Source organism: Daldinia caldariorum (assembly GCF_022478825.1).
Source record: "Daldinia caldariorum strain CBS 122874 unplaced genomic scaffold F4812scaffold_13, whole genome shotgun sequence".
In the NCBI taxonomy this organism is placed as follows: domain Eukaryota; kingdom Fungi; phylum Ascomycota; class Sordariomycetes; order Xylariales; family Hypoxylaceae; genus Daldinia; species Daldinia caldariorum.
In genome coordinates, this window is record NW_025953049.1 from 189018 (window position 1) to 210394 (window position 21377).

The 21377-nt window shown below is 48.6% G+C and overlaps 4 protein-coding genes across 4 annotated transcripts; all 4 read right to left on the reverse strand.

Moving 5' to 3' along the window:
* Positions 1-74: 74 nt before the first annotated feature.
* F4812DRAFT_90440 (dihydroorotate dehydrogenase) lies at positions 75-2045 on the reverse strand. The gene is made up of 3 exons (XM_047939527.1): positions 1666-2045; positions 623-1614; positions 75-475 (listed from the first exon to the last, which is right to left on the reverse strand). Exons 2-3 carry the CDS (start codon positions 1599-1601, stop codon positions 219-221), a joined length of 1236 nt encoding a protein of 411 aa, XP_047788269.1. The 5' UTR covers positions 1602-1614; positions 1666-2045; the 3' UTR covers positions 75-218.
* F4812DRAFT_435238 (uncharacterized protein) lies at positions 1898-5026 on the reverse strand. Its single transcript, XM_047934753.1, has 3 exons — positions 4257-5026; positions 4024-4184; positions 1898-3963 (listed from the first exon to the last, which is right to left on the reverse strand). The coding sequence occupies exons 1-3, from the start codon at positions 4488-4490 to the stop codon at positions 2439-2441; spliced, it is 1920 nt and encodes a 639-aa protein (XP_047788270.1). The 5' UTR covers positions 4491-5026; the 3' UTR covers positions 1898-2438.
* An 871-nt stretch (positions 5027-5897) lies between these two features.
* On the reverse strand, positions 5898-9616 carry F4812DRAFT_465864 (carbohydrate-binding module family 48 protein; the record flags this gene model as incomplete). Its single annotated transcript, XM_047938498.1, has 4 exons — positions 8914-9616; positions 8531-8666; positions 6996-7404; positions 5898-6940 (listed from the first exon to the last, which is right to left on the reverse strand). Exons 1-4 carry the CDS (start codon positions 8934-8936, stop codon positions 5898-5900), a joined length of 1611 nt encoding a protein of 536 aa, XP_047788271.1. The 5' UTR covers positions 8937-9616.
* A 1245-nt stretch (positions 9617-10861) lies between these two features.
* F4812DRAFT_460936 (uncharacterized protein) lies at positions 10862-14386 on the reverse strand (the record flags this gene model as incomplete). Its single annotated transcript, XM_047937783.1, has 6 exons — positions 10862-12106; positions 12170-12289; positions 12351-13569; positions 13631-13735; positions 13805-13830; positions 13898-14386. The coding sequence occupies 6 exons, from the start codon at positions 14384-14386 to the stop codon at positions 10862-10864; spliced, it is 3204 nt and encodes a 1067-aa protein (XP_047788272.1).
* Between the last annotated feature and the right edge of the window lie 6991 nt (positions 14387-21377).

Below are 21377 nucleotides of genomic sequence, written 5' to 3' on the forward strand. Positions count from 1 at the left end.
ATGTCTACAACGACCAGGTCTCTTCACAGCTCTTCCTCGAAAACAAACAAACCGGTCCCTTGAACTGACGGTTCTCATTATATGGCATCGTGATGGAATAACCCGTTTTCAAGAGTAGCTCGTTGCAAAATACGTCGGCTTGAAACCCCATTAGAACATGAGTTGGCATAGATTTTGTCAGTTTCATCATAGACCACTTTGAGTATCATCATATCACATCACCACTTTACCGCCTCCCCATCCCCATCCCCCGCCGATACCCTCAGCCCATCCTCAATCTCACGAAATACCCCAACCCCTTTCTTCCCCAGCGCCGTGCCCACACCTACAGCCGCGGCCCCTACGTCCCTCATCCGCCTATACCCAGCCGAATCCGAGACGCCGCCAACCCCTATTATCTGCACGCACGCAGTTTCCGGCGACGAATCTAGCATCCGTCGCAGAGTCGCCACGTTGCCTAACGCCAAGGGATGTACTACAGCGGAATGTTAGTAGACTAGGTAGGTACCTAAGGTAGGTAACAGGTACCTAAACGAATTTACTTCCTCTACGAGATGACCAGAAGGGGAAAAAAAAAAAAAGCATAAATGAAAAAGGAGAGAGAGAAAAGGAGATCTCTTACACGGCGCCCCCGCCATCCCTCCAATCCCACTAACCCCTTCTCCGCCCAACACCGGGCTATTCCCCTCCGTCCCGTCCAGCAGCAGACACGAACCAAGCGTATTCGTCGCCGTGACAAACCCTACCGGACACCGACCGTCATCATCATCATCCCCACCACCGCTAGCGGCCTTCGTATGCGCGGCAAGACCCTTCAGCGCACCGACAAGCATCTCGAACTGTCCGGCGTGCGTATACGGCGGGATCTTAACGCCCCACGGCACACCGACCACCTTGCCCTTCCCCGGCTCCGCCTTGGATCCCCCGCGATCAACAGCAGCAGTAGTAGTAATAGTAGTAGCGGCAAGTGCCACCGCCTCAAGGTACGCCTCGAGCCCCGCGGCGGAGTACGCGGGCGGCGGGGCGGAGGGTATGTTCGGGCAGCTGAGGTTGATCTCGACGGCGAGGGGGACGGGGACGTATTGTCCCTCTTTATCATAATCAGCACCAGCACCGTCGACGATTCGCGCCGCTAAAGCCGCGATCCGGCGATAGCCCTCCGCGACGTCATCCGGGGACCCCGTGATCGACACGATAAACACCTTCTCCTTCTTCTCCTTCTTCTCCTTCTGCTTTTTGCTCTTCCCCGACGATAACACTATCTCCTCGATCCACGCGAGATACTCGTCCAGCGGCACGGGGCTATACCCCATATTATTCAGACTCGCCCCCATCCCCTCTTCCCCCCCTACCCCGCCAACGACGGCAGCATGCGTCCCTCCATCGAAAAACGCATACCGATGCCGCGCCGCATCGTGCCCGAACCCGTCCAACGTCGCCGTCCGCGTCGTCACGGCCCCCGTCGACGCGCACTCGTACAGCGCCCGCAGGTCCTCCTTCGTCGTCGCCCACGGGTTCGCCGAGTTGAGGAGCGGCGGGACGATGCGGAGGGGTACGGGCACGGGCACGGGTGATCTGGCAGTGGGGGTGGCAGTCTCCATCGTTACCAGGTACCTTTTACTGGTTTGAAACCGTTCCCCCTAACTTGGACTGGGTTGGACCAACCTTTAGTCAGGTAGGTAGGTAGGTAGGTACCTGGTTAGGCTGAGGTGATTTATATCATATGCCAAATGTATGTCTATTTATCTAGGTGGTTGGCCGGCTGGCTGGCTTGAGGCAAGTTGCAGACTGTTAACTCGATAGGCTATATTGAGTACCAAAAATATATATAAAAGTTAATAACTGAGGTAGTATGAGATAGGGTGGGATGAGATCTAACAATAACGATAACACGGCGGGGTCAAAGGGGTAGTTTATAATAGATAAGAAAGTGTTGACACCTGTTATCATATCATATCTCCTGTCACTGTTAGGACTATAGGTAGGTACCTTTAAGTAAAATTCAGTGAGTTAACTCACAGTTAACTGCCTCAACATGTCATTCAACTCAAAGTTCAGGTACTTGTTAATAATATAGTATCCTCCATTAGTATAAATTACTAGGTGTCATACTCATACGCGCCACATTATATACTTGCTACTACAAATCACAATGCCTCACGAAGTCATATTGAGTATAGTTAGTAAAGTTAAGCCGCTTCGGCCTCCCATGCTTATAAGTCTTAAATCTTCGGTCTTCGGTCACAGCCGACACCGCCTCGCTCCTCACCTTCCTTTGGAATAAATAAAGCGAGGTCGGTGTAATATGGAACGTATGTAGGAACAGGTTTAGAGAAAGAATACTCCCGCATATGATTCCCCTTCGCTCCCAAATCCGGCTAAAGAACAATGATAATAATAAAAAAGCAGGCAGTTCCATTAAAATCGGTACCAAACGGCTAGCCGCCGCGACGGCCGCTCGTACTCATCAATGTAATCTTCTTCTGCTTCTTTTTCTTGCCGCCGGAGCCCCCGGTAGGCCCATTGCTTGGTCCGGCACCCGTTGGTTCGATGCTCAGTGCTTCCATCTGCATTGCTATCTCAGCGGCGTCAAGAAGCTCATCGTCTCTCAACCAGCCGTCATTGATTTCGCGCTCTGGCAAGGGTCCTAACTGAGGTGAAACGGGAATCGCTGGGGTTCCCCAAACTGTCTTCGATGTCGATGGGCTGGTCGACATGTCTGCGAGCTGGCTGAAACCCGGTCGGGGATTTGGTGGGGATGTGCCCTCCGCAGCGCCAAGTGGCTGGAAGTCCTCCGAGTTCATAGTAGGAGCAGGTTCGAACTTATCCTGGTTGGCTTGATCAAAGTGCCGCCTGGCACTACGCCCAATAGCAGACGCCTCTAGACGTTCTGCCTGTAACCTTTCGCGTTCCTCTTGTGCTGCCTTGTCCCGATGTGCCTTACGCCGACGCTCTAGATCGTCGGAAAACGTCTCAAGAATGTCTGCAGGCACTATATCCGTCCAATCGCACTCTAGGAAGCTTACAACACAGCCGTGAGGAAGATGTCCCAGGTACTTGGCCCGCTTTCTTAGGTTGTCATCTACCACATGGCCTGTAGTTATATGGTCGACACGCGGAAGTAGTGTCGAGGGGAAGTTTGAGAAATCCCCAAATTTGGTCTTTAAAATCCGAATATCGAGAGGCGATAGATACAGGTGCGGAGGCGCTGTGTAGAAATAAAATTTCTGGCTGGCTGGTTGTTTCGCCTTTGAGGTATTACCTACCTGTTGTAACGATTCTCCCCTCAGTTCATCACGAAACTTGTCTGCTGCGGTGTTGATGGCTTTAATAGCTCGTTGCGTCCAACCTCCGTCTTCTTGGCCAAACTGCATCTCGTCCGCCAGCGCCTGGTCCCGTAAATCGTTTCTTTCTCTTTCAAACTGCCCTAACACGTAGTCATTAGTTCCTTTCATCACCCTGGCGTAATCGATAACGTTTGCCGCAAAGTGCCATGGGATTTCTTCGTCCAAATTAATAGCATCCTGGCCTCCTTCGTTTGGCAGGGCCAAAGTAGAACCCGCATCTCGTACCATCAATCTTAGCACGACATCTTCCCCTGGTCTCGGTAGAGGATTCTCCTGGCCGGCATAGAAGCGTACAGGCTTGACTTCGGAAAGGCGGAACGAGTCCTCGCATATGGGGCATTTCTTCCATTTCGCTTCTTTCCGGGGACTCGGCTCGTCATCGCTACTCGAATTCATGAATCGCAATAGACACGGTAGGCAGAATATGTGACCGCAGCGCGCCATGCGAGGGGCTACGGGATCCGACAGACAGATCGGACATGATGTAGATTGAGATTCGGCGGAAGCTATGATTTGCAACACGTCCGACCAGTCGAGATACTTATCGGCATCCACGGCCTGGGAGGAATAGTCTCCGGTAGGGGAGACTACGAAGCGATAATTGGCGTGAACAAACCTGGACGGATTTATAAGCATAAACGACCAATCGCTCGTATAGTGGGATTGATCAACATACCTCGCCTTATCAACAGCATGGTAGCCGGAACCGGTGCCCCAGGTAGCATGTCTGCGATTCGATCTAGGATATTCGTGATGGCTACGCGTCGGGACGGAGTAATTCAGGAGATGGGTGATGGAAGTTTGGCCGCGTCGGCTTGAAGTATTTCGAACAGCTCTCTATCACGGTAGGTTAGTTATACACGGTACCACATATTGAACGCATACAGTTAGCTCGCGGTATCTACTTACCATCTCTGCCATGGCATCATCTTCATCCGGCGGCCTTCGCAGGTTCCGGTGCTGTTTCCTCGAACCTTGTCCTTTTCTCGGAGCGGAATTCGGGAACGACGGAGTCGACAGACCGGAACGTCGAGAATTGGTTTCGAAGCTGGGCGCGGGGACCGAGATGGGTTGGGAGTTAGGGGTGTAGAGCGTCGGAGAAGAAAGGGATTTGCCTCCCAAGTTTGACGAGCTAGAGCTCATGATGCTGCCGATGGCTGTTGAGGCCGAACACGTCTTATCGAGGTTTGAGAGAAAACACGGCGCAACAAAAGCTGCAAGTTGACAAGACGTCTGCCGACGTCATGCAAAAAAATGACTTGCCTAACTTATGCCGCCAGTGAAGAAGGGGAAAAAGAAGGAAAGAAAAATAAAGAGAGATAAAATAATTAATAAACTTGAAATAGATTGCTCTATTTTTAGTGAGTAGAATCCAAAGATTCTCTCTTTTACGATAAAAAGTGTTTATTTCGATTGACAGTTGGCTGGCAATTCGCAATTAGAGGGGTCCAGACTGGACGGACCCCGGAAGGTTTGGGAAAGGAAGAAGTGGAAGGAGTCAACGGCCAGACGGCGGGGCGAAATGCTTAGTGACGATTCGATGTCACTCCAAGTATGAGACGACGCTGCCGAAATCCGCCGCTGCGCCAGTCAGCAAGGCTAGCGCTACTTATTATATCCACTATACGATCTCATAAATCTTATACAAAGCACCTAAGCCTGCACATAATGTTTGTTACCTACCTCCATACCTATCTGTACTAAAACAGTCAGAACAATAATCTCATAAAAGGTAGCAGTTAACAGAAGAAGTGGTACCTCAAGTACCTAGGTATCTGGATTAAATTAGGTACTTCTGATTAGAAATCTTTTCAGGAGACATATGAAGGTATCACCTAGGTACATAATGCATGCCCTGTCCTGTCAGTACCTAGTAAAATACCAGAGCAAACTATTTCCTACAATCACAAAGCATACGTGTACCAAGTTATGATACTTGTCTATTAAGCCGCTCCTTCTACGTATCTCAACTACCAGTCTCTGCATCCTATGACGTGCCCTATTCGATTATCCAACCATTAATCCAGTTTCCTCCGCAGCCAGAGGCTGATACCTAACTGCTACCAATCACAAACTCCCCCCACGGCATTTTGCGACTCCGGATCCTTGCCTACCCCTCCAACAGCCTGGCTTTGACTTCTCCATGTTGAAAAAACGAATTGCATCAGTCGTGAGCCAACACAGGAAGAAAAAGACAAGACGAAACGCCGCCTAGTTCGACAAGAACTCGTCGGAACGTAATAAGGACTACTATCAAGAAAAAAGTGGAGTTGACTCAAAACAACGAACTTGACCACCCGCACCATCCAAAACAGCACGATGCCCTTTCGCAAATCGGAAGTGACGTATTATCGGGGTTGACAGTTGAGGAATGTCGAGTAAACGAGTATTATGTACAAGGAAGTGATAGTGACCATTGCCCTATCGGCACCTGCCGGTAGCGAGTCGACGCAAGATGGGGAATCATAAGCTTCAAAAAGAAACGGAGAGTTTGACAATAGTGCCGAAATAAATACCCAAAGCAAAAAGAAAAAATCAAGCTAGCAGCATCTATTTGCCAGACAGCTTGCTTTTAACCTTGCCAAAGATGGTGCTAAGTCTGCTCTTCTTTTTCTTCTCGGGTGCAGCACCGTTTGTTGGCTTGCTCGGAGAAGTAGCCTCAGTCGACTGGGCCGCAGTTTCTGGAGCAGCTGGAGCAGCTGCGGTAGTTTCCACGGCTGAGGCAGCGGCGGTGGCGGGCTCAGTGGACTCGGCGGGTTCGGCGGGCTCAGTTGGCACTCGTCTAATTTCAAGAGGCTTTGCGGCTTCTTGATGTCCATTGGCATTAGTCGACTCCGGAGCTGGTGGTATCTTGTTGTCGGAAGAACTGGCGGGAACTTTCGTCGTAGCTTCTGTTGACTCTGCTGGCTCGGCTGGTGTTTCTTCCTTCTTGGCTTCCTTCTCAGGCTCGACAGGCTTGACCTCCTTCAATAATTCAGCTTCGACGGCCTTCTTCTCCTCCACTGCTTCCGTGTTTGCGGCGGCTTCGGGGGCTTCGTTGGCTTCAATAATAGATTCCTTGACCTCGGCAGGCACCTCGGGGGAGACTTCCTCGCGAGTTTCCTCCTTGTTCGTGCTTCCAATGGCATTTTGGACCGATTCGGGAAGTTGCTCCTTGACTGAATCGGGCAGTTTCGCAGCTGCTTCAACGACAGAAGCTTGAGCTAATGTAGTGGCATCTGTGGCCTTCTCGACAGCAACGTCCTTGGCAGTAATAGCACCTGCGACTGCGGCAGCGCCCGCTGCTGTGGCTGCAGCAACAACAGACGCAGCAGCTTCGCCAGGAGTAACGACATCCTCCGTCTTCTCCGTGCCTTTACCAGCGGTGCCTTCGGACGTAGTAGGCGCTTCCTTCACCTTCTCCAAAAGCTCGCTCTCGACTTCAGCCTTCTCCTTAACCTCCTCTGTGATGCCGCTGGCCTCGGGATCAACATGAGCCTTCTCCTGGCTGTCCTTCACCACCTCGGGAACCTTGGGCTCGAGAGGGACGCTTCCCGCCAAAACAGCAGTGGTAGACACTGGCGCGGCGGAGTTCAAGGTAATAGGCAAACCACCTTCGGGGAATGTTAGACGCGACATACTTCATGCAGGAGCAATAATGAGACTTACCTGGAATAGTGTCACTCTTCTCGTACGACTCCGGGTCTAGCTTGACTTGGTCGGCGGTGCCATTGGCGGCGAGACCTTCGAGGATCTTCTCACCCGGAGCGAGCTTGATAGGATTGACAGCGCCTGCGGCAGCTGGCAGAGGATTTACACCGAAATCACCACCCTTGTCGAGCTCCGCGGCGGGGGTCTCAGGGAAAGTGCCAGGCAAATCTTCGTTCTTCTTCTCCAATGGCACATCTGCGGCCAAAGCAGCGGTTGTAGAATCTGGCGTGACGGTGCTCATGATGGCAGCTGTTGAGGGAATCTCAACAGTAATACGGTCGGGCGTTAAGATGTTATTCTCGTTGCCACTCTCGTCCACTTCTTTCGGTGCGGTGTGGTCGGTAACCCAGTTGCCGTCGACGACAAACTGTAGAAAAAAGGTGAATAGTTAGCTCAGAGTCGGTATGTAAAGGTTAGGTTAGAAGTTGAATGGCGCGCCTCGTGGTATATTTCGGGGCGGGGATGCAACGTTGCGAAGGAATAAAAAAAAGAGAGAGAAGGTGGTGGAAGATAAGAAAAACAAAGAGGATTTTCCGCGTGAAAGTTGGAGGCAGCTCAACAATGACAATTCCACCTAATGCAAGATGCCGCAGGACCCGAAAAATTGGCAGCTGTAAACTACCTTAATCTGCCTAGGAGGTAGCTAAAGGTCCTACGGCAGCTGCGTCAGGCGTTCAGGGACAAGGCTCCCACTCAGAAAACAACCGGATAGGACCAATTCTGTCGGGGATGACGCTGTTGGGGTTCCACAATGCAAGTCGCCTGTGCCTGCCGTGCGCTTGCTACCTGTTACTTAGAAGTTACTTGATGAGGAGTAACGTCTAAATTTCCAGGCTAAGACCAAAAAAGTGTCACAAGACCTTGGAAAATTTTGAACAATGGCAACGGCGGCCGTGATGAAGGCAGAGAATGCTTGCACCTAAATCCCCATCAACTGCCCCCATGGCAGTAAATCACAACGCTAAGGCTAGATCCGTGGTTGGAATATACCACTCTAGTACAATTGACCTATCAGCGTTGAGCCCGCCTTGCTTTGTCGCATTCGAAGTCGGCCTTGCGTCATAAGTGGTTCACGGAGGTAAATGTTTTGCATCGGCCGCCCACGCACGAGGGCGGGGAGGGATCCAGCGAATTCGCACTCCAACAGCCAATACATGATAGTGAATCTAGCCAGCATGAGCGGAGCCAGCCAACCAGCCAGCCAAACTAGTAGTTCAATTCGCTCAAGAAAGGGATTGAACGAATATCTTTAGCCATAGAATGCGCGCGTAGGGGGCATTTGGCGCTATGTTATCCCTTGTCGCAAGCATTGATTATTGCGCAAAGTCGACCAGTCATCTTGCGATCCCCAAGAACAACCTTGTGCTCTTTGCATCGAAGCGAGTATAAGGCAGGTAACAACAATCCGAATAGAAATATGAATGAAAGGATAGGTGGATAGATTCAAACGACAAATATCGCTAGAATCTGAAAAGGGATAAGTCGCGACGAACCTTATAAAATATCTTGGACGATGCGTCTGGAAGTGTTACCGTCTTCTCGAAATGATCGTTAACTTTTTCAAGCTTCTCCGTCTTTTTCCAATCGTCGAATGTGCCGGTCACGTAGACCTCGGAGGCGGGATGCTCCCTAATCAGATAAAAGCGATCAATATCAGCGAAGCTCTTCTACATCAATTTTTCTTTTATCGGACGTGAGACTGTTGAGATGTTGGGAAAGCTGGTCGCAAGAAGACGGTGAAGGAGAGATAGATGTTCGGGTGACCAGTTGTAGGACGCCAGCAGCAGCTTGTGTGGATATACAGGCGCGGGCATGGGTCGACACGAAAAAAAAGAAAGGTGTCGCCTTCTTCGTCGCTTCGCTTTGCTTTACTTACCATTTGAACAGGAAAGTCCCCATTATCGATAAACTTTCTGGATAGGACCTATAAGATTAAGCGATACTGGGCTTCTTTTTTCTTTGGGTTGGTGTCAATAGAAGGCAAATTCGAAGGGAAAGATTTGAAGGTCTTTTACTATCTAGGGCTGAGCTCCGAAGATGATGAAAGAGAAAAAGCGTGGAAAGACCTGTCAACTTCAACCTTTTTCGAGCTTTAGCACCGGCCCGCAGCAAATGTAAGTAATTATTAGCAGCCTAGCCTAATAAAGTCAGATAAAGTCCGATCTATCGATTTGCTAGGGGAATTTGCTGAGGATTGCTGCTGAGGTCCTAGCCACCCCTAACACTCCTAGTAGGCTAGCACCTGTAGTCATAATCTGCACGGTGAGATTACCTAGCTCCACCTTTACACCTCGCCCCGGCTCGCCTACCGCACGCATTGATAACGTCAGGTACCGGATACATTGATACCTCATATTGCGTTATCATCGCATCAATATCGAGAGCAACAGGTTTACCCGACCTTTTTGATGACAATATCTTGGAGTTAAATTTTCAAATTTTACATCTTTATCTTACGCCTCAACTCGTATTTCCCTTATAATGAGGCACTTACTGGGTACATAGGTACCTAGCCTTATAGTAAAAACAGATAAGACTCCGTATAATTTCAAACAAATTAAGATCAGATTGCCACTCAAGCAAGCCTCTTTCGCCGTATCCGGAATCACCTATTGAACTTAGGAGACCTCTGCACATTTCGATATTGTTTGTGCATGCCTTTATGTTAAGTATACATTGTTAGGTACCTCTTACATAAACCGCAGTAGGTTAGGTTAGGTACTTGTTGAACCCGCCCGATCACATGTGAGAACCAAAGGCCTTTTTTTTTTCTGTTTTCCTTATGTACTAAAGCCCCAGTTCCCAATCCTTCGAATAACCATCATTAATTGGCGCTTATGTCCGAGTCCACCGAGCCAAGACCTGCAATCTAGATACACGAACGAACCAACGCACTGCTATACATAGTACACTACATATCCTTATCAGCTAGGTACCTAGGTAAGTATCGCTATATTAATTATGAACAACTATATCAAAAAGTCATAATATCTTAAGCGCATTTCATAATCGACTTCGAAGTTCGAAATGATAGATCCGTATTCTTTCTATTGTCATAAACTATCCGCTACAAAACCCAACACACATTCCAAAATCTGTCTAAGAGTACAATACATTCGTTACCCGTCGTGATCGGTCTGAGTGTGGTACAGCATGTGTGAGCAATTCCGCTTGGGCAAAAAGAAAAAAAAATGCGATTGAAAAGCTTATGGAATTCGTCCAACCACCGTAGATAATTGAAAATGGTTGTTCAAACCCAACCTCCTCCTCCAACGCCTCCAAGGTGTAGTGCAGTGCAGGTGTAGTAAGTAGACTCCTTAACCCCAGGTCCCTCCCCAGCTCATTCTTGTTTTGTTTTTTTATCTTTCCTTACAATGCGTGTTTTTTTAATGGTACAAGTGTATCTCTGTGGCTATCCCTCCGGCTGCAAAGTTCTATAATATACAAGGCGCGCGCGATTCAAGAGAACGTCAGAGTAAAGAAGGAAAAAAAAGAAAAAAAAGTTAGAAAAGCAAAGCAGGAAAAGACAAACAGGTGAGCATATAGGGAATAGGAAAAAGTATAGAAATCTGGAAGAAAAAATAGTCCAAGCAGAGAATTGGAAGGGGCAAGATGTTCAGGGGAAGAAAATAAAAGAGAAAATATAATAATAATACAAGAAATGAAAAGACAGGAAGAAATAAAACAAGAGTGAAGGGGAAAATATAAGGAAAAAAAATACAACAACCATTCTTTCCCATCGGGTTTATATCCCTAGACTTCCCTCTGTTTCCCTTGTATTTTTTGGTGTTTGATTCGGTTTTATTCCCCTTATAATTCGATCCTCAGAACCACTTATAACCAACACGTTCCTCGAGTTTCTTGAGCGTCCCCACGGCATCGACCAACAGGCGGCTCTTCGTACCGACGGCCTCGTCTTCAAGCCTTCGTCGGACCATGCTAATGACACCCATCGACTCCCTCTGGCTTCGCGCCCCAACTGCTAAGTCCGCGGCACTCAGCCCGGCTACCCTTTTCAGCCACCGTATAGCTTCCCGCTCCTCCGCTTCCCCGGCATTAGCATTAGAACCGTTGTTATCGTTGTTTTGGTCGTAGCGAGGAGAACTGCAGTCCGATCCGGAACCAGAGAAGGCGCCGTTATTCCTGACCATCGACCGGTGACCCAGCGCCCAGCAGATGAGAGCGCAAACGTGTACCGCCCAGTAATCTGAAATATCCAGCATGTTCCAGCTCTTGTCCAAGTCCATGGCATCTTCTTCCTCTTCTAGCTCTGAAGAAACCGCAGTATTTAGTGTATTATAATTGCGCGACTCGGTACCATCGAGAAAGGCTAGCAGCGCCTTGGCGGCAAATCCAGCGGCAGCGCCGGCGTAGGGGCTACCGCACCATTGTTGTAACCGCTTCTTATGCTGTTGAAAGACTTGTGGAGATGCCACCTTCCTCGAGAAGAGCCAGGTGTCGCCGCTAACTGCGAGCAGGTCATGTAGAGGCGTATAGTGCAACGCTAGATAAGTATTTCCAACAGCAGATCCCGGGAAGAGTCTACTCATTTGCTCGGTACAAGTCAAGTCAACTTCCACCGAAAGGTCCAGTACTGAGGGGTTAGATCGCTTAGGCAGGCGAAGAGCCTCCGAGGTTAGAAATATAGCACGGTCGAGATATCGCGCGTTCATCACCTGTTCCGCCGTAGGAGGTTCACCAGAATAACTTAGAGGTCCCGCGTTGGCTGGTTTCGTATCGAGAAGGGCCTCCCATGCTTCTGATGATGGCGCGGCCCAGAGATCTTCGGTAGGTCGAATTAGGGGGATAGAGAATGTCGACATAGGAAATTGTTGTATTACATGCTGTTGATAGTACAAAGATGTGTGCGCATCCAAAACAAAGCAAGCGGCCAAGAGTCGTCGTCGTGACTCATTATCAATCCATTCGTTCCATCGTTCGTTTCGTGTTGAGGCAGAAAAAAGAAATTTGTCCGGCATCTGGTGGTTGGCCATCTGTAAGGAAGAACATGTTGAGTATGGATACCATCGGCCATTAGGAGAAGACATAACAAAACTAAAAAGAGAATCCTGAAAAGCAGAGTGTATGAGAGAATCAACAAGAGTAGAAGGAGAAAGAGATTGAGAACTCACCCGAGAGTATAGCGACTGGAAGGACTCCGAGGGGTGTCGGAGGACACTCCGTCCACGGAACCGTGCGTAAAACTCGCAAAGGATGATCGTCTGCATGACTTGAAGGTTCCACTTCGTACGCTGCAGCTTTCGATTTAGCGGTTACTTCTTCAGATAGATATCTCATAGGTGTTTGACGTACGGTTTTGACCTCCTTCCAGGCGAATTCATGCAACTCGTTTGCTCTTATACGATCATCCTTGCCTTGGAGATACTGCGCGCCCACGGCAGCCATGGCGCAACGCAAAACCTCGTCGGCAGCTGTTTCAACGCTTTTGCGGTGAACCACTGGAGCGAGTGTGTCGAAGCTCTTCCAGTACGCTTGTAGGTACTTCGGGATGACGTTCCGGACGTGCAGCGGCAGGGCGCTCGCTGTTAGAAAGGCTGTCCCCTGGAGTGGTCCCAGGAGCATCGTCGAACCCTTCTGGCGAGCTCCTGCCGACGCTGCGTCGGGAATTGATGGGGCTGTAAGGGTGACTAAATGTTCATTCGATTGAGCGGACAGTGAGATAGTCGGTGGGGTCGGACTACGAACTGAAGAATAGGATGGATATTGTTGATCGACGAAGGACTGTTCGTCTGAAAATGGTACCGACAAGTTCAGCGTTTGATCCATGTTCGGCGCCATTGAAGAGAAGGCCGACCCAAAGAAAGAGGCCGTGGTGGCAACCTCGAGGCCGCCGCCTGGGCTTTGCATGCTGTGATAACTGAGAGGCCAGTCTGACGATATTGGCGATTCGTATCCCGCTTGGGCGTTCATGTTCCTCCTGTGGCTGATATCTGAGGGTGTAGAGTAATTACTTTCTGAAGCAGAAGATGGCCAAGGCGAACCATCATGACTAGCATGAACAAGACCTGGAGGAATACTGTTGTCAGGTATTGTCAAGCTGGGCAACGTATGGGGTAAGATCGCAGGGTCCATGAACATGGTAGGGTAGGGAGAAGATGTACGTGGTTGGATGTCTAGCCCAAAGAAGCGATCAGCACCTGGTGCTATTGGGGAGCCCCCAATACTCGGGGTCTGATTGTTAATCAACCCGGATAGCACATAGGTATGGTTTGGAGCGTTGGGCGAATTTTGATAGCTATCACCGCGGCCAGGGTGCTGTGACGGGGACATGGAGTTCCCTCCACTGGTATTACCTTGGCCACTCATCTGATAGTGCGTTGACATACTGCCGGGATAGGAGGTGCCAGAGGAATTATCGGACGGGCCAGGCATTCCCGGCCGGGAACCTAGGCCCCCATCCATCGATGAGTGACTATGGGTCATGTAACTTAGCCCAGAGTTTGGATCCTCCAACGTGCCCGCAGATGGCGGCCGGCTCATGCCCCCCGATGACGCCTTGTCGTCATGGTCACTGGATTCCAGTTAGCTTCTTGTACCTGGCGGTATTGCCTGTTATACCACTGCCCACTTACTGTCTCTGGGTATGGCGAGCGAGCAAGTCGGCTCTGTGAAATGCCTTGTCACAACCGGGAAAAGTACATGGGAATCCGGGCGTCCTGTGGCTCAATTGGTGGCGTCTGCAAAGTTGGCGTTTAGTGATTCGCATTTCAACGACATCAACAATATCCGTCACCAAGTTTACTTACCTAAGGTGTTCCGCTCTCGTGAATGTCTAATTTGTCATCATGGTCAGCCCACCTCTCTAGCCTTCCGCAAGATTCTGAGGAAAATCCGCTCACCTTGGGCGGTTTGCATATGTCGCAGGTATGAACCGGAACGCCTTTCTTCGCTCTGCTGACACGGCCGGTGATGGGAGTTAATTTCACCGGCATACCTCCCTCTCCCGGAATATTACCCATCGGCCTCGTAGGCATACTGGAAGACGCCATACTTCCTCCTCCTGATGACGAGCCTTGGGCGTGACCTCCGTACGTAGTGGGATCCATTAGCTCTGAACTCGTAGTGCTCTGCCTGCTCATAAGCGCCGGCCTTGGTATTGATGATGATGATGTCGACGGCGAAGAAGCGGTAGCTGTAGATTTAGATGAACGACCTGTAGGACCACGCCGTCTGGTTGGGGCTGAAGCTAGTCTATCGTCTTGATCTCTGTACTTCTCATGACTCGACGTTGCCGCACGGGAAGGATCTTGACTACTAGATGGCCCCGATGGGATGGAGCCGCCGTCGTTCTTATTTATCTGAGGGTCTTCTTCGTTGCCCATATCCATGATAAAATGCAAGCTAGTCATGGCTCAAATTGGAAACCACGCACAGCCCTGCAGGTTTGGATAAATAAAGAGTATATAGAGATGGAAATAGTCACAAAGGGTAAGACTGGATTTAGGGAGGGGTGGATCTGTAAAGAAGGGCAAGGCTAGATAGATCTCAGCCTTCTAACTGGCGGCAGTATTCAAGTTGGTTCGAGAGATAGGTCCGGTGTATAGCATCTCCGTCTGTGATGAAACGGGAAATACCAATAGCGAAGCAAGAAGCAGGCTGAGCTGCATTGCTATATTGAGATACTAAAGGGCCGAAAGGGCAACACAAGCAAGCATAGAGGAAGACAAGAGAATAGCACACACGCACAGAGAGAGGAAAGAACGTCGACACCGGTCACGGCCATGTGGACGGATTCTCTGACCCAGCCTGCCTAGCCATGTACCTACATGTACGTGTAGGTCGTAGTGTGTAAGGCACCCCTGTTTCCAGCTGACGGTGGATCATGGGCTGCATGGGCTGCATAGGCTGCGTACATAGTAGGCTGCATGGGTCCCGGGGTGGATGAGGTCGCGCGACATGCAAGGTACTAGTCCTAACGATTGTGGTGGCTCATTTGGATACTATTTACGGGGGATGATGCATCGTACGTGCGTATATACACGGTGCGGTGCCTGTAAGTTGTAATGATGCGATATGTAGAGACTACGCGATCTCTAGCGGTCTCTAGTTCGGCAATGCGTATGAATAATCCCTAATACTAACCCTAGGTAGGTTCGTTGCTGCGATTCTCGAGTTTGATATATTAAAGATAGTTGTGAAAGTTGTCAGAACGAGGGGAACGCCGTCGGTCAGTCAATGGCCGTTGTCATTGTTATTGGCATTGCTCCTGACGGTCCTCTACCGGTAAAGCACACGCCGTAGCATATTTTGCTGACTACCTACCTAGCCTATGTATCATAGGCCATACATAAGTAAGTAGGTAGGTAAGCATTATAACGTACCTGGCTTTGCACATAAGGCAATGTTCTGTACAATACGCTTTCTTGTATCGCGCTGTACCCGGTAGGTCGGGTCGCGGCAAGGAGCGCGCCATAATTAGCAGAAAAGGGATCCTTAAACGACCAAGACAAGGGTAACATCAGTATCGTACAAAATACAACACTGCACTCACACACACGCGCGTGAGGACCAAAATGGGAGAACGATTTTTTTTTTCTTTCTTTTTGAGGACTTGGCATAAATGAGATCGACCGGACTTTGCGTGACAAATACTATGACGAGAGATTTTTCTTAATGAAGAATTCAATTTTTCTTTTTCTTTTTTTCCGTTCTTGCCGCCGTTTCTGTCAATGAAACCTCTGTTGGCTGCATAGTATTTGTTAGGTGAGTAAGTGAGTTACAGTAGGTAGTTGGTAGTTGATTGCTTTGGATATTTTCTGGGGAACCTCTAGGCGGCTGTTGGTTTCGAGGCAACAAACAGACAGACTGCCTTAGGTAGGTACATGTAATATGTATGCCTGCCGGAAACGAGACCAAAGTACCTATACATGTAAAGTACATGTAACACCTGCGGATATATACCTAAAATCAATGTACCATAGGCTATAAGTGGTGATGTATTGTACAATACAATTCGACATAATCTGACAGCGCCTGCACTTTGCACTTACAGCACTTACAATTGGCGCGATACAAACCAAGGGGGGCGCAGCTAGCAAACGGTGTACTCACAGCCAGCCAGCACCGCCAGGGTTTCACAACAGGTATCGACAACCTAAACACGTTCCTGCCATTCATTGTACTACCGTGACATAGGTTGCGAGGGTTGCGAGGGTTGCGAAGATTTCTGATACTAAGACGCAGATCCTCACCGGAAGATCCGGCCCCAGACGGTCAGTTTGTCGCTTTTACTCGATGCGAAAAAAAAGAAAAGAAGAAAAAAAAAAGAAGATAGAGGTTTATTATTGACGATAGAATATCCAGAAGAGAATAACCTTGGAATTACTCTATTAACTTACTATGTAAGTACCTAAGTACCTATGTTACATAATTAATACTGAATAAGCAGCTAACTTGTGAAGACAAGGACAAAACGCACATAAAACCTAGCCTCGTAAGATTTCCTCTTCAGCTCTCTTCAGCCGGTATAACCCAAAAATATTCATATGTAGGTACCTAGGTAGTTAGCATAGGTACATCATGTACTTAATTGCAATATAAAATGCACTACATACCTAGAGGTAAATAGTAATAATGATGGGTTGGAATTCTTCTGGTCTTTTCAGAGTTTCCCTTCCCCACGCTGCTGCACACACACGGTTCAACTTATAGGTACCGGCTTGCTAACGGCACAGGGGTTCCTGTCCCTATCCACTCGGGTTTTATTAGCTAGAGAATACAAGACGTGTTTTTACTCCCCGTCTGCTCCCGTTCCTTTCTTTAGGTAATTTACGGTATCATACTGTTTCCTTATGCGTTCAGTTTACTATGTACCTTAGGTTAGGTAGGTATATTCACGTTACAATGTCAGAAGCACCTAAGCTTTGCAGCACGGCCCGCCGTAAGACGAGAAGGGAGAAGGGAGCGGGGGCATGCTCATGCTGGTCGAATCCTTCAGGTCGGATTCAGGGGTTTTTATTGGTCTGTTGTTTCCAGCTCGACCCGTGGTTCGCCGGGGTCTAGGAAGTACCTGTACCTCAAAAGGGGGCTTGGAGGCACTCACGATCCCTAATTGGACACAGTTGTGATTTCTATTTATAACTAACAGACGTCACCAAGAAGAGGTTAGGAATTAGAATGGGTCACATACCAACACCTGTGGGCTTCGAGGTGTGGTACATGGTAAGCCAGAAAGCAAAATATAGATTATCTAACCAATGCAACATAACTAATCGAGCGAAGGAATATCGAGTACCTAAAGTAGACTAGGCTAGACGTCCCAAAGATCTGCTTCGATATGTTTCATCATCATTTGTATTTAGATGTGGCGACTGTTTGACGCTACCGGTTGCGATTCCGAAGACTCGATAAGGTTGAATGGGGTCTAAAAAGCAACGACGGGAACAGGTGGTCTCTGCTTTCTTCGTCAAGTGAGACGGGAGTTGGGGGTGAAACTGAGTAGAGGTACCTTACCTTACCTAACCTAACCTCACCTATCCGTCCCGTCGGGGTCCGAGAACAAGCTTCGCTATAATACTTGCCGAGATGATGACATGCATGGAACATGGAAGCACGCAAAGAAGAAAGACGTATTTTCCTTATCTTTTTTTTCCCCTCGGCTGACAATCTTGATAGCGTTTACCACACTTACGTAGATAGACAGCGTCGTAGGACGTATAGCAGGATTTGTTATGTAAATAGTTTAGAAATCTGTGTTGGATTGTACAATGTCAATGGCAATAGTCTTACACAACAGGGCTCCCACGTTTTCTTTTTTTTTTTTCGACGCATGTCGTAGATACAGTAGTTCATAAGCAGACCATTTTTGGAAGTGGTGTGCTGCTCCAAGACAAACATGAGATAAAACACTCGCATACCTAATTGAGCCAAGCTAGGCTAGATGCGATATACTGCCAAGTAACCCCAAGACACCCAAGATAGATTAGGTACTTACCTACCTATATACATTACCTTATAAATACCCAGGTATGTGTATAGTAGAGTCTAGACATGGGTATAAGTAAAAGACATGTACCTCCTAAAGCTATATCTGTCATATAGATCAAAATAGACGGTATATGTCTTTTGGGGTTACCTGAAGCCGAATATGTGCAGAGAATATGAAAGAATGATATTTGATGATGTAGGTAAAAGATGCAAAAGTAAAAAAGTACCTGAAAGTGAAAGTTTCATGTTCCCCCTTCCCCGCGTACGTCCGCACGCTTACCTTACAGCAGCACTTACGGCACTATCGATTCTGCAGCCAGCCAGCCTTAGCCTCTAGCCCTACCAGCTACATTAGGTAGTAAACCTTATTACATACATGAAATGTATACATCATACCACGCACATATTACTTAAGGCTAGGTACTATAGGTAGTGCTACCTACCTCGTACTACTATGTATACATGCGTTCATAGCCCTTTTTGGAGCAGTTTATGTAAGGTAATCTTAACCATAATAGACTTAGTCCCGGCGCTTAAGGCTATTTATAGGACCGGCTACTGCGTCTACCATCCAGATTTACCTACAAACTTTTAGGTACCTGAATTCTACCAACTAAACGCAACTAACGCAACTACCGCAACTACCGCACTATCTTACCTTATGCAACTCGATACACATTTACTCACATACATAGTACAAACACCGCTTAGATATGTACTTCTTGCATCTTGCATTAAGTCTAGGTAGGTATTCAAACTACCCACCATCTCAATTTGACCTTTCTATTCTCTGAATCTCACACCATAACCACATCAACTTACTCCGAGCCCGCCAATCCGGTAGCCAAAATAGATATCTCCAACCTAGGTACTTTAGGGAATAGCTTCGTGTGTTCGCTCTCCTACTGCATTCCGCATCCGGTTCGTCTGAGCCACGCTGCTGTGAGCGCCGGCGACTAAATTGGCATCGTCTTTTCTCGTACACGAGGTTTGGTTTTTTGATCTCATGCGTTGTCTCAGTTACCACCGACTGCTTTCGGAAACAATGTAGGTAATCCGTACTAACTATACCATCCCATATCATTGAATGCATTGCCATACCACACCATATCATGTCATGCCGTACAACACCGGTATAGCAGCATCCCGGGCTCGTGTGTGACCTCACAAGCGCCTCTCTGCCCTGCGGGATTCTTAGCGGTCGCGTGGCACTTGGAGCGGCTCCTTCGTAGGCGAGAAATGCGGCCGGTGACGAATCTAACTCGTCCAAAAAGGCGCCTCTCTTACCCCTCCGTCATATCAAGTTTAACATTTCCTTCTTCTCTGCTCCTCGGGTCCGCGACATCCGCGATCACGACCCGAGATCGTCGTCTTAATATCATCTATACTTGAGTATATGCAGGTCTTTGGAATCCCGTCTACCTAACCCTAACTATGTGCTACATGATATATCCCATACCGACTATTCGTTGGCATCGTGATCGTGGGATACCATACCAAGCCCAGTGTTGGTTCCTGCTTACTTGCGTCGTACCTTGCATTCACGTCGTCGGCTACACTATATCGAGATGGACTTAGCCTCGCTCAATCGAGAACGCGCCTATCTAGATTCTTACATGCTAATCCCGTCGTATAGTGTGCCCCTTGTCGGCTCAATAGACTGTGGATTTATACTAGTCTAAAGATGATAGCTGCCGGCTAGAACGCGGCTGTGCCCTAGTATATCCCAACGTCGCTCTTTGTTCGCGGGGACATATGCTGTGAGGAGTACCGCCCCCCAAGAGTATCACTCTCTCAGAGAGTTGACTCTATTTCGAGGTCTTGGAGATGGCAGTTGTCGTGTTCTATTCTATCACTCTGATCATTTGTCATACTATTCTAAGTTGGTATGCATAGACGTGTTCTATTCTTTCACATCTCCCGCCCGTCGTGAGAATGAACACTGTTCGGATCAGGAGGCTTCGCTCTCCACTCACACCGGCATGGTGCTACAAGACAGATAGATGATGGCTTGGAAGATGGTACGAGGAGCCGTTCTCGGAAGGTTATCCGAAGATCCATAGGAGCTCGTAAGAGCAATGTCGAGAACGCAGCCCCCTAAGTTTCATGACACTGCAGCCCTCCTCGAAGTCGACCCCATCTTCTACTCCACAAGAATGTCTACGCTAGTTTTAACGTTCTGCAGGAGACCGTATCTCAGGGGGGAAAGGACACACCCGTTATGTTAGAGCGGGCGGGGAGCGGGCGGGTAGTTCCGAGCAGTGTTACCACAACTAGCGCCGCTTGGAATAGCCTCGAATTGGGGTTTGATAAGAGGCTGGTGGAGAGTTCTAGTCCCAGACGCAGGTCCTAAGCCGCACATGATTCGCCCAGGCAAAGTCTATATTCACATATACTCTGACATATAGGTATGTAGCTTTTATTAGTCCTACTAACCGTGTGATAGCAGATCTCAGGTACCTATGGGTAATATTTTTAGTAGGGTTAGGGAGTATGCGTGATCCCCCATTCCCTCATGAACTGCTGAAACACGAGATATCCTCGAGGCTGCCAGTGGACGATAGACTAGAATAGATTCAAGTTATTATGACAAATATTCGTAATTATAGCTCATAGAGCCTTCAATTTGCAGTCTGATAGACCCAATCTACGAATTACCCAGCTACTAGCTAGCTAGCTAGGATACGAGAGAAAGAGAGATAGGGAGAGAGGTTCGTGTCGGGGCTGACTGTTTGAAGATACTACGTGTCTACTACCTATCCTGTCCTGTCCTGTCCTGTCCTGTCCTGTCCTGTCCTGTCCTGTCGACGAGGCGCTGTAACACGACAGCAGGGAGAGAGCTAGCTGTTGGTATACATCAATCAGGAGAGGTAGACATAGTACCTACCTACCTAACCTGTCTGTCTTCAGGGGTATGCGAGAGACGACTTTGGAGCCGGGGCAAGTATGTATATCTCAGAGCCAGCAACGTAATCTATATCGCCACCGGCAAGACATATAACACCCATCTGTGCCGTTTCATGTAACCCATCAGACGCCGCTGTAACAGCTCGAGTGGAGTTTTCCTTGCTGAACCTGTTAGACGCGCAAAACGAGGGGGGGGGAGCGAAGCGCACTTGCGGCTAGGCATACTAAGTCGAAGGGAGGGGAGGGCGTGTAGGACTAAGAGGTACCTAACCTAGCCTGGAATTAGTAGGATGGTGATTTCATTCGTGGGAGTGGGCTCAGATACATAGGTAGATAAAAAGAAAAAAAAAAGAAAAAAAAAGAAAAAAAAAAAAAGGGGGGGGGGGGGGGGGGGGGGCCTGGGGGGAAAAGGAAAACCGCCGGGTAACCCCAAAGGGGCACAGGAAACGCACAAATTGGGGGGGGGGGGGTGGTTTTGGGTTTTAC